Source organism: Notolepis coatsorum (genome assembly GCF_963971535.1).
Source record: "Notolepis coatsorum genome assembly, chromosome: 1".
Classification (NCBI taxonomy): domain Eukaryota; kingdom Metazoa; phylum Chordata; class Actinopteri; order Aulopiformes; family Paralepididae; genus Notolepis; species Notolepis coatsorum.
In genome coordinates this window covers 250,467,747-250,483,005 of record NC_140165.1, presented here as the reverse complement: position 1 = coordinate 250,483,005, position 15,259 = coordinate 250,467,747, and the positions used below count along the sequence as shown (strand labels likewise).

The window sequence follows — 15,259 nt, the reverse complement described above, 5'->3', positions numbered from 1 at the left end:
GATTTCGTGGCGAGCGCCTTGCCCACTACACCACATAGCCGCCCTAAATTCAATGAATTATTATTATTATTATTACTGTGGGGGCGTGGCTTACGTTCCCTTGGCGATGCGTGCGTTGAGCAGGCGCTCCTCCAGCAGCAGGCCCTCGCGCAGCGTGTCACTCTCCAGGACGCTCTGCAGCGCCACGGTCTCGTCCCCGTCCACCTCCTGCTCCACGTGCAGGATGGTGATGTGGGCGGGAACGCGGAGGCTGCGGCTGGCCAGCATCTTCAGCAGGGTGGTCTTCCCCAGGCCGTTCCGGCCGATCAGACCGTAGCGGCGGCCCGTGGCCAGCGACACCTCGGCCGCCTGCAGGAGAGACCTGGAAACACGGGAGGGTGGGGGGGGGGGAGGGGTCAGGGGTCGTCAGGAACACCAGCCCTGATTCCAAACTCTAACCTTAACCAACTTCGAAAGAGTTGCCTAAGCTGAACCAGTGATAAACTAGGCGTTAGGTAGTTTGCATGCTGTTCGAGGCGGAAATGGGCAAAGAAACAGGTGTCACGCGATTGGGCGCACATGTCACATGACCAGAAACGTCAGTGGCCAATCAGAGAGCATCTCCGCAAACTGCGGCTACGAAAAAAAATCGCGCAGACAGACGAGACTCTTCGCTACGCTCAGGAAATGACAGACGAGACTCTTCTCTACGCTCAGGAAATGACAGACGAGACTCTTCTCTACGCTCAGGAAATGACAGACGACTATTCTCTACGCTCAGGAAATGACAGAAGACTCTTCTCTACACGCAGGAAATCACAGACGAGACTCTTCTCTACGCTCAGGAAATGACAGACGAGACTCTTCTCTACGCTCAGGAAATAACAGACGACTATTCTCTACACGCAGGAAATGACAAGACGAGACTCTTCTCTACGCTCAGGAAATGACAGACGAGACTCTTCTCTACGCTCAGGAAATGACAAGACGAGACTCTTCTCTACGCTCAGGAAATGACAGACGAGACTCTTCTCTACACTCAGGAAATGACAAGACGAGACTCTTCTCTACGCTCAGGAAATGACAGACGAGACTCTTCTCTACGCTCAGGAAATGACAAGACGAGACTCTTCTCTACGCTCAGGAAATGACAGACGAGACTCTTCTCTACGCTCAGGAAATGACAGACGAGACTCTTCTCTACGCTCAGGAAATGACAGACGAGACTCTTCTCTACGCTCAGGAAATGACAGACGAGACTCTTCTCTACGCTCAGGAAATGACAGACGAGACTCTTCTCTACGCTCAGGAAATGACAGACGAGACTCTTCTCTACGCTCAGGAAATGACAGACGAGACTCTTCTCTACGCTCAGGAAATGACAGACGAGACTCTTCTCTACGCTCAGGAAATGACAAAACGAGACTCTTCTCTACGCTCAGGAAATGACAGACGAGACTATTCTCTATGCTCAGGAAATGACAAGACGAGACTCTTCTCTACGCTCAGGAAATGACAGACGAGACTCTTCTCTACGCTCAGGAAATGACAGACGAGACTCTTCTCTACGCTCAGGAAATGACAGACGAGACTCTTCTCTATGCTCAGGACAGGCGAGACTCTTCTCTACGATCAGGAAATGACAGACGAGACTCTTCTCTACGCTCAGGAAATGACAGACGAGACTCTTCTCTATGCTCAGGACAGGCGAGACTCTTCTCTACGATCAGGAAATGACAGACGAGACTCTTCTCTACGCTCAGGAAATGAGACTGGTGACTGGCCAGGATTCAGACACCCACCTCTCCCCGAAGGACACGTCGAAGTTCTCAATGCGGATGTCGTAGCTGCGGTTCTTCCCCGATTGGTCCACTTTGTTCTCCTTCTTACTGCTGGCCTGGCTGGCCGACGCCTCCTCCAGAACCCTGACACACACAGACACACGCACACACACACAGTCACACAGAAGGTCGTCAGATAGACAGACAGACAACATCAGAGGTCAGTAGTAAACCTCATGTCAAGCTGCCACACACTCAGATAATAACACATCTCAGACTGATGACTATGTCAACGAGGGCGACAAAAAAAAAAAAAAAAAAAATTGAATAGTCAGGCCACTAAACTTAGGTCGCTTTCACACAGGGGCTGTTTGGTCCGGACTTTCGGACCAGAATTCGATAGTCCGGTTTTTCGGGTTTGTGTGAATGTGTGTCGAACTCGGTTCGCGGACCAAACAGGCGAACTCTGGTCCGCCTGAAAACGTCTGTCTCGGTTCGGCTTCATCGAACCAAACGCGAACCAAATATAGGAAGTGATTATTATTACCACTGCTCGCAGCACTCACTGCAAAACAAGCACACACTGCATCTAATCTCTCTCTCTATCTATCTCTCTCTCTATCTATCTATCTATCTATCTATCTATCTATCTATCTATCTATCTATCTATCTATCTATCTATCTATCTATCTATCTATCTATCTATCTATCTATCTATCTATCTATCTATCTATCTATCTATCTAACTGTGCATCTTGGGAAGAAGGAAGAAAAAACGCGGCTTATTATTATTACCGAGGCGCACGGCATTGGATCAATGCCACGTCAATACTATTATTACCTTATCACTGCTCGCAGCATTCATTCACTGCAAAACAAGCACACTGCATCTATCTATCTATCTATCTATCTATCTATCTATCTATCTATCTATCTATCTATCTCTGTGCATCTTGGGAAGAAGGAAGAAAAAACGCGGCTTATTATATTATTAATAAAACAGCTGCTTGTGGGCACTCATAAAAACACTGTGGTCTACAAGTTGTTTAGCGAGAGGATGGTGGTAATGTGCTTCAATAGAACAATGGATCAATGCCATGTCAAAACTCGCCTCCGCTGACCACGGCTCGCAGACAGTCCACACACAGACACACACACACGCGCGCGCGCACACACGGGCTCGCAGCCACACACACATTTCCACTGTCCAATAGACAATCGCCCTTTTCGACCGCGTGACATTGTTCAGAAGGACTCGGTCCGCCTCACAGATTTCTATGTGAACGCAGGCGAACCAAATGAAGAATGCAACAATGTTGCAACTTCACCCCCAGAACCGCACCGAGTCCACCAAAACTATATGTGAAAGCGACCTTAGAAGCAGGCCAGGCCATTGTTTCTAGTTGCAGCGGCGCAATAGTTAGATAACCTAGGTGGGGAACAACCAGGAGATCACTGCAACTCACACAAGTTGGAGAACTATCTCTCTCTCACACACGCACACAAAGGGAGCCGCATGTGATTGGTGGAGGCGGGACCCTTACAAAAAAACTAAAAATCCATCAAAATCAGTGTTGTTGCTAATCATCGACACATGCTAGCCTGTAATAATCCCCCCCAGAAAAATCTACATTGCATTTGATATATTGCAAATATATGCCATCTAGTGCACTGCAACCTTGCCCAGGCCCGACGGGGCCCGGCCCGGCGGCGTGTACCGGTTCCGCAACAGTAAGTGACTTCCGGGTAGGCCTGATTGGCCCCGACAGGCACGTGACGCGGCAAACTCAGGACGCGCAACGAGGCTGCTGAGAGCTGTCGCGCGGAAATAGGCTGTCTATTGCCATTCTCTAACACAAACTCTAACCTTAACCAGCTCCTTAACAGCGCCTAAACTTAACCGTTCTAACCTTAACCAACTCCGAAACAATGCCTAACCTTAACCTTAACCATGCCTAACCTTAACCATAGAAAGAATATTGCCATTCTCTAACACAAACTCTAACCTTAACCAGCTCCTTAACAGCGCCTAAACTTAACCGTTCTAACCTTAACCAACTCCGAAACAATGCCTAACCTTAACCTTAACCTTAACCATGCCTAACCTTAACCGGCGAAAGAATACACGTTAAAAAAAAATCACGTTAAAAAAAAAAGATTTGATGGGATTCGAACTCACCAACAACGGACCGCAGGATCGCAGGACCGCTGCTCTGCCAGGTGAGCTATAGCGCCGAATGAGAGTCATGGCGTATTTGGACGGTTACGTAATTCCGTAAGGGCTCCGCGGAGCGTGCCGCGCGGCAGAGAAAGTTGCGCGTCACGTGCCTGTCGGGGCCAATCAGGCCTACCCCGGAAGTCACTTACTGTTGCGGAACAGCTACACGCGGCCCGGCGGGTTCGGGCTGGGTAGGGCTTTTTTTTTATAAATAATTCGGGCTTGGCCGGGCCCGGGCACCGCCGTTTTAATTTTTTTTTATTGCGTCTTTTTTTCCCCCATATAACTAGGGTTATAGGATAACCTTCGTTTTCGTTAAGATTAATTTTCTCTTTTGCGCCAGAGAAACATTTGGATGTAATTACCGCAGCGCGCAGGGAGAACTCAGGGGACAAGTTCAACTCGATTGGTTGTGTTGGAATATAGCCAGTTGGCGAACGTTTAAATTTGTTCTTGGGATGTATGTAGCTGGTTGGCGAAGTTTTGTTAACGGTGTTCAACGCGTTGCTGACGTCGTGGTGAGTGATGTTTATTATTTGCTGGGTCGCTACCTGTTTTGTTGTGCTTTTCATTATGTTGCGCTCTGCTCGAAATCTGATTTCTGTTTTCTGTTTGTAGGCTATTGTGTGTCGTGTGTGTGTGTGTGTCAAAGAAGATTCTATAGCCTTCCATACGTTTTACGAGGCTGATGTGTGAGTCTATAAGCGAGCACTGGGAGAGACGGCATTCTAATAAGAGAGAAACAGGCTATGTAAATGCTTCTTAGTTTTGTTTATTTATTACGTTCATATAAAACCGTGTTTCGAATATTTAAAACAAATAATTTTTTTTTTTATATTTTAATAATAATAATAATAATATTTTTTTTCTGGTTTTCACGCGGGCTAGGGCTTAAAATATTATTTACAGTCGGGCTTATTTTCGGGCAGGGCCTGAAGTTCACGGGCTCGGGCAGGGCTCTGGCTTTATTTCAAGGCCCTTGCAGACCACTAATGCCATCACACACACTGGCATTTAAAGGGTTAGAATAGTAAAATGAATATGTGATGTTATGATCAGGGCTGAAGTTGAATAAAATATTGTATTATTTTCAATCCGACATTACAAAAAAACAGAAAATCCATTAAAAGCAGTGTTGTTGCTAATCATATGCTAGCCTGTTTTTTAACAATAATTTGTGATGCCATCACAAACACTGGCATTTAAAGGGTACAAATAAAAAGAAATCCTGCACCAGAATGCAGGAAATTAAGTCTTTGTAACAAGAAATGTCCTGGTGGGGGACCCCCAGACCCCCTGCTTAAAAAGTGGCCTGACTGGGGCATGTTTCAACCATACATTTCCATTTATAAAAAAGAATAATAATAATAATAAATAAAACATTAGTATTTTTTTATTTTTTTTTACCTCCTATAATAGTGGCTCTCTGACACCGTTATTTCGGGGGTTGCGACCTGAAAACTTTGGGAACCCCTGGGCTAGATAACCTGCCTTTCACACCTGTAGGCTAGATAACCTGCCTTGCACACCTGTAGGCTAGATAACCTGCCTTGCACACCTGTAGGCTAGATAACCTGCCTTGCACACCTGTAGGCTAGATCTCTCCTCTAGGGATGGGCTTAGATCTCTCCTCTAGGGATGGGCTTAGATCTCTCCACTAGGGATGGGCTTAGATCTCTCCTCTAGGGATGGGCTTAGATCTCTCCTCTAGGGATGGGCTTAGATCTCTCCACTAGGGATGGGCTTAGACAGGGAACAAAATAAGGACCGCCAAGCGCCAATGGCCTGTAGATTTAAGGTTTGGCGAGTAAAAATGAGAGGTCTGCCCGCCACCTGGCGTGTAGTTCATATCTATACTCTTATTTTGAAAATCCTGTGCGGGTCTCATTTCCGCCCCAAGCGCAGCTCCAGTCATAATATCTATGGCTCCGTCAGCTAGCAACGTTCGGTTCATATGATAACTCTTATTTTGAAAAAAACCTGTGGCAACTCGACGAGTCATATCCGCCCAGTCCGTGCTATTGTCTGCGGCGCAGGGTCGGTCAAGCAGAGGAGCAGCGCTACACAGCAGTGCGGCTATTTTGCGATCCGAAATAATCTGTGTTTTTTTTTCTCTCACAACGGGTCAAATGCATCTAACACGCTTTGCATCGTCGCCATTCCTTTATGCCCACATCGCCCGAAATGAACGTTAAATTAGCGTAAGCTAACAAGCTAATCCTGATCAGAGGCAGAGGCAGAGCCAGACTGGGGAAAGGGTGTGTGCGTGCGTTTGGAAAGACGATGAAGTCAGTCAGGAGTATATTATAGTAAACTGAGGATTACTGAGGATGGACAGATAATGTTGATATTCAAATATAAAAGTTTCGAGAGGAGTGGAAGTTTGAAGACAGACTAGACTGTCAATATGATGCAGGGGTGGTGAGTTGAAACAGTGTGAATGAATGAAAACTTTATTTAACAGATTGCAGAATGGGTACAATACAGTACGGCTCAATACACACAATTGTTAAGGGGATGCAGACCAGAGAAAGACGTTTGTCTTGTTTACATCAGGGTCCCCCATTGTGTGTGTGTCCCAACCGACCCCACTTCTGTTTCAATAAATTATTTGCATTTAAAACTATTAACGCTGACTCATTCCTTCAGTCCACTCAAAATTATGCTAATATTCCTTATGTTGTTTATGATATTAATTGAAAATAGCATATGAGAGTATTATAGTAATAATAACACATGGCGATATACTAAAAAGCTATTTATAATTTTTGGCTGGTAAAGAATCTGCCTGGCTGGTAGTTTTTAAAATCTACCAGCCAAATGGCTGGTAAGTCAAAAAGTTAAGTTTGTTCCCTGGGCTTAGATCTCTCCACTAGGGATGGGTTTAGATATCTCCTCTAGGGATGGGCTTAGATCTTGTGTATGTTTTTGTGTGTGCGCTCGCACGCTGACTCGCTAAGCCTTTCCCTACGCATATTCATTTCTGGAGCATTTCTTTATCCACTCTGGTTGGATGGTGTATTGTACTTGTGCTGTATCATAACAATACATTTGAATCTAATCCCGTTTGGAGATCAGTCGCAAATCGCTTCCTGTTGAATGGATCGATCGAGTGCAATGCCGACTCTCTACTTTCCCGTTTACGCTTGTCTTCAACCAACAATTTTTCGGTTCCAGCTGAGCACCAATTAATCCCGGTGTGAACATGCCGGCCTGTTCCAGATTAAGTTCGGGAACCGGCTCCAGCACGGAGCCCGGCCGGTGTGAAAGGCCTAACAGAGGGCTGGTACCAGTGCTTCCTGGATGCAGTGTGGTGAAGCTGACACTCACAGAGGGCTGGTCGTTTTCTGGGAGGCCTGTTCGTTCCTACGCCCCTGTTTTTGCCTCAGCTTGGCCTCCGCCTTCTCCAACTTCTTAGCATTCACCGTCTGGGGGAGGGGCACAGGGTGAGGGAAGGGAGAGAGGGAGGGGGAGAGGGATAGATGGAGATAAAGACAGATGGAGAGGAAGGGGGAGAGAATAGCTGTGTTTTAACATGTTCCAGTGTAGAGAATAGCTGTGTTTTTAACATGTTCCAGTGTAGAGGATAGCTGTGTATTTAACATGTTTCAGTGTAGAGGATAGCGGTGTATTTAACATGTTCCAGTGTAGAGGATAGCTGTGTATTTAACATGTTCCAGTGTATGTAATGGCAACTCAATGGACGACAAGACAGACTGCAAGTAAAAACCCTTCACTACCGTATTCTGGGATCTCTTCATCATCCAGATACCTGACTGGACTTCATTGGTAGCTGATACTAGAGAGAGGGAGAGAGAGAGAAAGAGTGAGAAAATGGAAAAGCAAAACAAGTATCATGTCCTGCTCATCGTGCAGTAAAGACACACAAACTACAAGACAATAACAAGATGATAAATGGCTGCATTTATATAACAGCTTTTATCCAAAGCGCTTTACAATTTGTTCCTCACATTCACCCATTCACTCACATAGTGAGTGACAGAGGCAACCACGCATGGTGCCAACCTGCTCATCAGGAGCAATTAGGGCTCAAGTGTCTTGCTCAAGGACACGTGTCGTGGAATATATTATCATGTCATTGTAAACAGCTTGACTGGTTCACTCTGACCAGCTATGTAATGTGCTCAGATACTAGCAGACACTACTGTCCCTTTAATGTGGGGAGAGAATGACTTTTGACCTCATCTTTTCCTCTCCTAGCGAGGATTGTTTAGCATTCCACATAACAAACAATACCGCCTAGCCAAGGCTGGTTCTCCTTTGGGCAGACTTTGTTTACCTGTCTGGGTGTCTAGTGGACGTCATTTCAATTGTGTATTTAATATACGTGTGACTAGAGCTCTTGGTCAGTTTATGGCCAGATGCTACTGTGTGAACATGTTTTTCTGACTGTAAACTGAACTTTCATTGTGGCCACGGTGAAATAAACTTTTCTATTATAAATAATGACTCAGAATGATTAATGTAAACGGCTCATCGTTTTGTCCTTTAATATTTCCCATTACAGATGGCGACGAGAGATGTTTATGGGATTTTTTAACTAGTTTTTATTTTATTTTTAACCCGATGGGTGTCGAGGTCGGCCGCCGAGCGGACTCTGCAGAGAGGGTGAATCCTGGGATTCCAGGGGAGCGCTGCCCTGTCTCGACCTCCTCCTCGCACTGGGGGGGGGGGCGGGGGAGAACCAGCTGCGCCGTCCGCTTGGCTGTCACCTCCGGCATGGACCTTGGATGCGTGATAAGGAACACTCGGTGGCTGTTGGCATTCTGATTTCTGTTTAAAACGTTTTTGTTTTTTAAGTTTATAATTAGTTATGTTACAATTAGATTAGGGTGTCTAGATTGACCAGACAGCGGGTGAAACAGAGTTGTGCATTGCCGGCGAGCAATCCGGGGGAGTTACTATTTTTCCTCGCCTCAATCCTCAGAGAAGAGAGAGGACGCCTGTGTCTTGTCATCTCTGGCAGATTTACCCGTGTGGATGCGTGCGGGATCTGAGATCTGGGTCCAGGCGTGTCTAAGACTAGAGCATGGTATTGAGCATGGTATTGTTTTTTTTGTGTGTACCCTTTTGGTTTCCTCTGAATACTTGGATTTAAAGGTACGTTCCGAAATTAAGGCGAGAATTACATTTGTACCCAAACGTATACTAGGGAATCTGGTACGCCATACAACAGTCCCGAAATTAAGGCGAGGGCTGGGGTTTAATATCTTTTTAGGCACTGATCTGTTTTTATTGATTTTTTTTTCACAAAGAGGCAGGAAGTTGACCGTGCGTGAGACATTTCAGAAGAAGAGACAGTTGTTTTTCTTGTGTGATTTCGTTAAGGTGGGGTGCAAAGTGTACTACGAGTATACTAGAGACATTATTTAGTTCATACAACAGTCCCGAATGTATTAGGCGAGGTCTGGGGTTTTTGAGACATCTCAAGGATCTTTTTAGGTACTGCTCTGTTTTTTTATTTTTTTATCAGAAAGAGGCGGGAAGCTGACCGTGCGTGAGAAATTTCAGAAGTAGAGACAGTTGTTTTTCTGGTGTGATTCATCTCTAATACCTTATCTGGTCAAACTGCAGTTGTTTCTGAAATGAAATTAGGATAAGGGCGCGTTCTGTGCGCTACAGTAGTGCCTTTTGTCTCCGAAGTGTTTAGAGGAAACTAATTGTCTGCCACATATTTTATTGTTATTTTATTTAGTTTTTGTCTGTTAAGAAAAAAGAAGCATGTTAAAATGGAGGATATGGGCAATTTAGAGGGGCAGGGAGCAGCCTGTCTGTCGACATGGGAGACTGGGGAGAAGAGGGGAGTGAGGAAAGAGCCTGACACTTTGTTTTCTTTCTCTTCCCCCACGGCGGTGTTTTCGGGGCTTGCAGTGGACTCTGGCCTCGGTGCTTTCCCGTGTGCTTTACCGGCCCTCCCGCCACGTCAACTGCCTCATCGACGACCACCAACTCCGCAGCGAGGGGATTGGCCTCGTATTTTGAGGGGAAGAAGGCGCAATGGAGCAGAGTTGCCTCAAGGCGGGACGGAGCCATCAGCACATTGACTGGGCGGCACTGCGGGAAGGCATCGACGCGGAGGACATGTGTAGCAGGCAGAGTATATAACACACACATGCTTACATGCATGCACGTTATGAAAAGAGAAGAAAACAATTCTAGTTGAAATGCAATTTTTCATTAGATATTTATGAAAAGGGAAGAAAACAATTCTAGTTGAAATGCAATTTCTCATTAGATATTTATGAAAAGGGAAGAAAACGATTCTAGTTGAAATGCAATTTTTCATTAGATATTTATGAAAAGGGAAGAAAACGATTCTAGTTGAAATGCAATTTTTCATTAGATATTTATGAAAAGGGAAGAAAACAATTCTAGTTGAAATGCAATTTTTCATTCGATATTTCCACTGAAAAACCTTATCAGATTTAGAACAGGCATGATCCATTTCCAGGTAACTGCCTGTAGTGTCATAGAAGAGCACAGTGTACATTGAGTTCTGCACACAGCAAAGTGCTGATCGATAGAAATACAAGTACAGAAATCTACTAAGACCGGTCATGTAAACAAATCACTGACAATGGCCCTTTTTTTTTTTATATATATCTTTTTCCCCCTCCTTGTTCCTCCGATTTTCTCCCATCCCAATGTTAGTCGTTATGCCAATTCCCAATCCCCTTCCTGGTCGCTGCACACTTACCCCCCACAGTCGGTCTGGGAGAGTGGAGGCTACCACGTGCTTCCTCCGACACACGTCCAGCCAATCAACCGCTTCTTTTCACCTGGCAGCGCGGATTCTCACTGAGAGGGCGTAGCGTGTGGAAGGATCACACTATCCCACTTAGATCCTATCCGCGCTTAGCAGGCGCCCCGACCGAACTGTAGGAGTCGCTATTTACAACGACCCGGACCCACCCCGCCAGCTTCTCCCACCCTCTAATACTGCCAATTGTATTAGTGTGAACGGCCAGCCAAGCTGGTGACAACCCCGGAGCTGTGAGCTGGATTCGAACAGGCGAATCCAGCCGCTCCGGGGTTGGTGACGAACGCAATCTCCGTTACGCCACCTGACCGCCCCGACAATGGCCCTTCTGAATGTTAGATCATTGAGCAACAAATCTTTCTTAATCAATGATCTGATAACTGAAAGTAGTTTGCAATGCATGTTCCTAGTCGAGACCTGGCTAAATGGCATTATTTTTATAGCGCAGGTTTTGCTGTCCCCCTCTCCCCATGTTACAGAAGAGGGGGAGGGTTGCCGCTATTTTATCTACATTGTTTGTATGTAATGACATTGACATGGGTGAATTTACATCATTTGAATATCTTGTTATTGAACTAAAAGCTGGACTGTCTTTGCTCATCATCACATTGTACAAGCCACCAAAATACTCATCAATATTTCTGTAGGAGTTCTCAGAAGCTAATCTCAGTTGGTATCCTTAGATATGGAAGATTAATCATACGTGGAGATATGAATATTCATATAAATAATAAGAACGACCCCAAGGCTATTGAGCTTACCAACCTACTAGACAGCTTTGAGCTAATACAACATGTAAATTAACCCACTCACCAACATGGTAACACCCTAGACTTACTGATGGCAACAAGGCTGAACATTGATAAAGTATCAGTAATCGAATTACCTATATCTGACCATCACTGTGTATTCTTCAATGCTAACCTAAGCTTAACAGAGACAAAAAAAGGTACCCGTTGTAAATCGAAGAGTACTAGATGACATCGCAGAAGAGAAGTTCTCAAACATAATGAGACAAACTGAACCATCCAGCCTGGACTGTTCTTTAAACTGCATGGTTGAAAATCTCAACAACACCCTAGGCCTAACAAAAATAATGGTTGGTTTCAGGTTGCCGACCGACCCTGCCGATTTAGGTGCGACCCAATATATTTTATGAGTTTTAAAAAAAATATATATATTAAAAAAAAAAATCCGTTTTTTTTTTTTTTTTTTTTTTTTAGAATAAAGTTTCATAGAAATCTTAGTCAAACATTTAGTATTATGGATATTAAACATGCTGGCAGAGTACATGCATCCATGTTGTTGTGAACATTTTAACCCTTTCACTGCCACACGACAGCCGGTTAACCCTTTCACTGTGACAATACAGAAGGTTAGCCCTTTACTATCACACAACCGACGGCGATGCTCCATCATTAGCATCATTAGCTCCGCATCCGCGGAGCTAATGATGCTAATGATGGAGCATCGCCGTCGGTTGTGTGATAGTAAAGGGCTAACCTTCTGTCGTGTGGCAGTGAAAGGGTTAATTAAATAAAGAAATTCCCTATCCATAGTCGCCGTGGGAAAGAATAAAATAAAAAAAAAATTAAAATAAATTCCCTACCTACCCATGGCCAAACTGACAACCAACCTGAAACCAACTATTATTTTTGTTAGGCCCTATCATATACACTGGATGCTGTCGCTCCATAAAAGAAAATAAAGGAAAATTTGCTTGCGTTATATCAACTGAGCTTTACAAAACTGTCATGGAATGTAACTCCTCCACTTCCTGTATTGGCCCTATACCCACAACCTTTGAATTAGAAGGACGAATGTCTGATTTAGACTTTGCTTTTGTAAGACCCTTACTAAAGAAACCCAAACTAGACAGTAATGTACTAACCAACTATAGGCCAATATCCAACCTCCCACATTGATAAGGTATATAAGAAATAATTATCGAGGTCAGCGAGGTTAATTGTTGGTCTTTTCAATGAAGAGCAGTTTCAGGCATTTTAGATGTTATTTCAAGCATTCCAATACATTACATTGACCAATTAAAAGTATGCCATGAAAACGATTAAGACATGCAACAATACAGCACAGGCTAATAAACTTAGGGTACGGCTGATGGGACTGTAACTTGATCCATCAGGGTGACTTGGAACAGCTGTAGGGAGGAGGAGAGGAGGATGACAGATCAGACAGACTTCTAGGTTTTTGATGCAGCATCACGCTTTAAGGGTCGAGGAAAAGTTGTCACTAATGCAATTAGATAAGTCTTGTGGTAAAGGAATCCATAAAGGTGATGTTTTCAAAGATCGGGGGATTATTTGGTAGCAAATATATTTGTATAGGAGCCATTTCATTGTAAAATTGTTATTTGACTTCAAAGCAAAAGATGTTAACTTGTACATTACCCACTGTCAGCCCACACCGATTCACTGAGAAGAAAACTTTGACGGTTTTAAGGCTTGAATTCTACCTGGAACCATTTCTGTGTACTGGGGTAATTAATTTGTAGCCATATTTGCAACATGCAACATAATGTCAATCTCCACATCCAACAGTAAAATCGAGACCATGGAACTTATTCCCATTAGAGTTATTTCCTTATAGACTAAATAGCATGTATCATAACCTACAGTCCTGGTTAATATAGTTCCGGTAGTGTATTTTGTGTTTGTGTCCTTAATAGCACCACTTAATGCCTCTCACTTCTTTCAAACATGCTTCTGAGTAATCAAACTATAATCACTGCCCTTTTGGTCGTTATGGTCTTGTTTACGTTTGTTGGCTGTTGTCTAGTACCTTGTGTGAGGGGCCTTATTAACACTTTCTTTGCCACGCTTATGTACATCATTATACCATCCTCTGCCAGCTCTATTTGTCTATGGAGAAGTTCCCCTTCTTTGCAGGGCTATAACTTTTTAAATTGTATTGCTAAATTGACATTACTATGGCCCATTCAACGTCAATTATCTATCGTTCAGGACGTAGGAACGTTATACTTTTTCATTCACATATTCATACTAAAATACGGCCTAAAGTATAAGTATGTTTTTATCGTTTTCTGCAGCTTTCTCCAGAACGTGATTTATAGCCCTAAATGCATTATATTGATGATCAAATACAGTTTGATAGCGATCTGCGAGAGATAAAAAATTTCAAATGGACGTGCTTCTAGAAGTTACTACTTATCATCTGATGTTGACCGGATGGGGGGGGGGGGGGTCGTTTATAATTCCGTGGCCAACGTTAGATGATTCATCTAGTGTGGGTGATATGATCATTAGAGCAGTTAGTATCGAACACGTTAAAAAAAAACGCTAAAACTCACCGTAGCTTCCTCGTAGTGTTGGGCGATGAGCGTGGAGCAGAAATATTCCTATTATGGGATGTTGAAATATGCGATCCATCTCCAGGTTGTATAATAGTATATACGTCCAAATCATGTTGTTTATCGAGTTATTGGTAACGGATTGCTATCCATTGTGTCTAGCTCGAGTGCCGGGACTATTAGCGAGTGATCGGACCGAATTGGAATGAGCACCAGCTTCCGTTTCCCGTTTGGGCGATCCGCCGATCGGCCACCAGATGGCGCTCTTGAACCGTTGGAGAGTTGAGAGGGGATCAACAGTAGACCTCAAGTCTCCGGGGAAGAAATATGATTGCGATCACAGATTTTTGAAATATTGATCTCAATGACGTGTTACGGCGTCATTGGCAGAATTAGCATGGCGGGGAATGACGAGTTAAGGCGTCCTTGGCAATTAAAGTGTTAAAAGAGTGATAGACAGGTCATTTGCCAATGAGAGAAATCTGTGTTTTTCAATGTATGTGATGTATAGATTGGGGGGAGATGACAGCATCTAAACGGTGCCAGGTCAGAGAGGCAGCTGTGCATGGTGACAGTGGGGGAGGCGGTTTAGTAGTCAGTGTTAGCAGTGAGCAGAATGTTTTGCATTCCATCAAACATCAACAGCTGATAAGGATGGCAGCGGCACATAGTAACCAGGAGAGGGGCGGGCCTGTCGTTGCTATGGCGAGAATATAGAAAAGGGAGTTTCTGGCGGTCAGATGGCGTAGCGGAGATTGCACTAATACAATTGGCAGTATTAGAGGGTGGGAAAGCTGGCGGGGGTGGGTCCGGGTCGTTGTAAACAGCGACTCCTACAGTTCGGTCGGGGCGCCTGCTCAGCGCGGATAGGATCTAAGGGGGGTAGTGTGATCCTTCCACACGTTACACCCTCTCAGTGAGAGTCCGCGCTGCCAGGTGAAAAGAAGCGGTTGATTGGCTAGACGTGTGTCGGAGGAAGCACGTGATAGCCTCCACTCTCCCAGACCGACTGTGGGGGGTAAGTGCGCAGCGACCAGGAAGGGGATTGGGAATTGGCATAACGACTAACATTGGGATGGGAGAAAAGCGGAGGAAAAAGGAGGGGGGAAAAGATATATATATATATATATAAAAAAAATAAAAGGAGTTTCTTCCGGGGGTAAGCCAGACTA

The 15,259-nt window shown here is 44.6% G+C and overlaps 1 protein-coding gene across 1 annotated transcript in view; it reads right to left on the bottom strand.

Annotated features, from left to right (window-relative positions):
- abcf3 (ATP-binding cassette, sub-family F (GCN20), member 3) overlaps positions 1 to 15,259 on the bottom strand; it is a 68,508-nt gene that overhangs the window by 26,090 nt on the left and 27,159 nt on the right. The window contains exons 4-7 of the mRNA XM_084316049.1: positions 7,719 to 7,777; positions 7,309 to 7,406; positions 1,782 to 1,904; positions 95 to 361 (exon numbers count right to left, since the gene is read on the bottom strand). Of these exons, the coding sequence (XP_084172175.1) occupies positions 95 to 361; positions 1,782 to 1,904; positions 7,309 to 7,406; positions 7,719 to 7,777 (547 nt within the window). The remainder of the gene's footprint in view (positions 1 to 94; positions 362 to 1,781; positions 1,905 to 7,308; positions 7,407 to 7,718; positions 7,778 to 15,259) is intronic.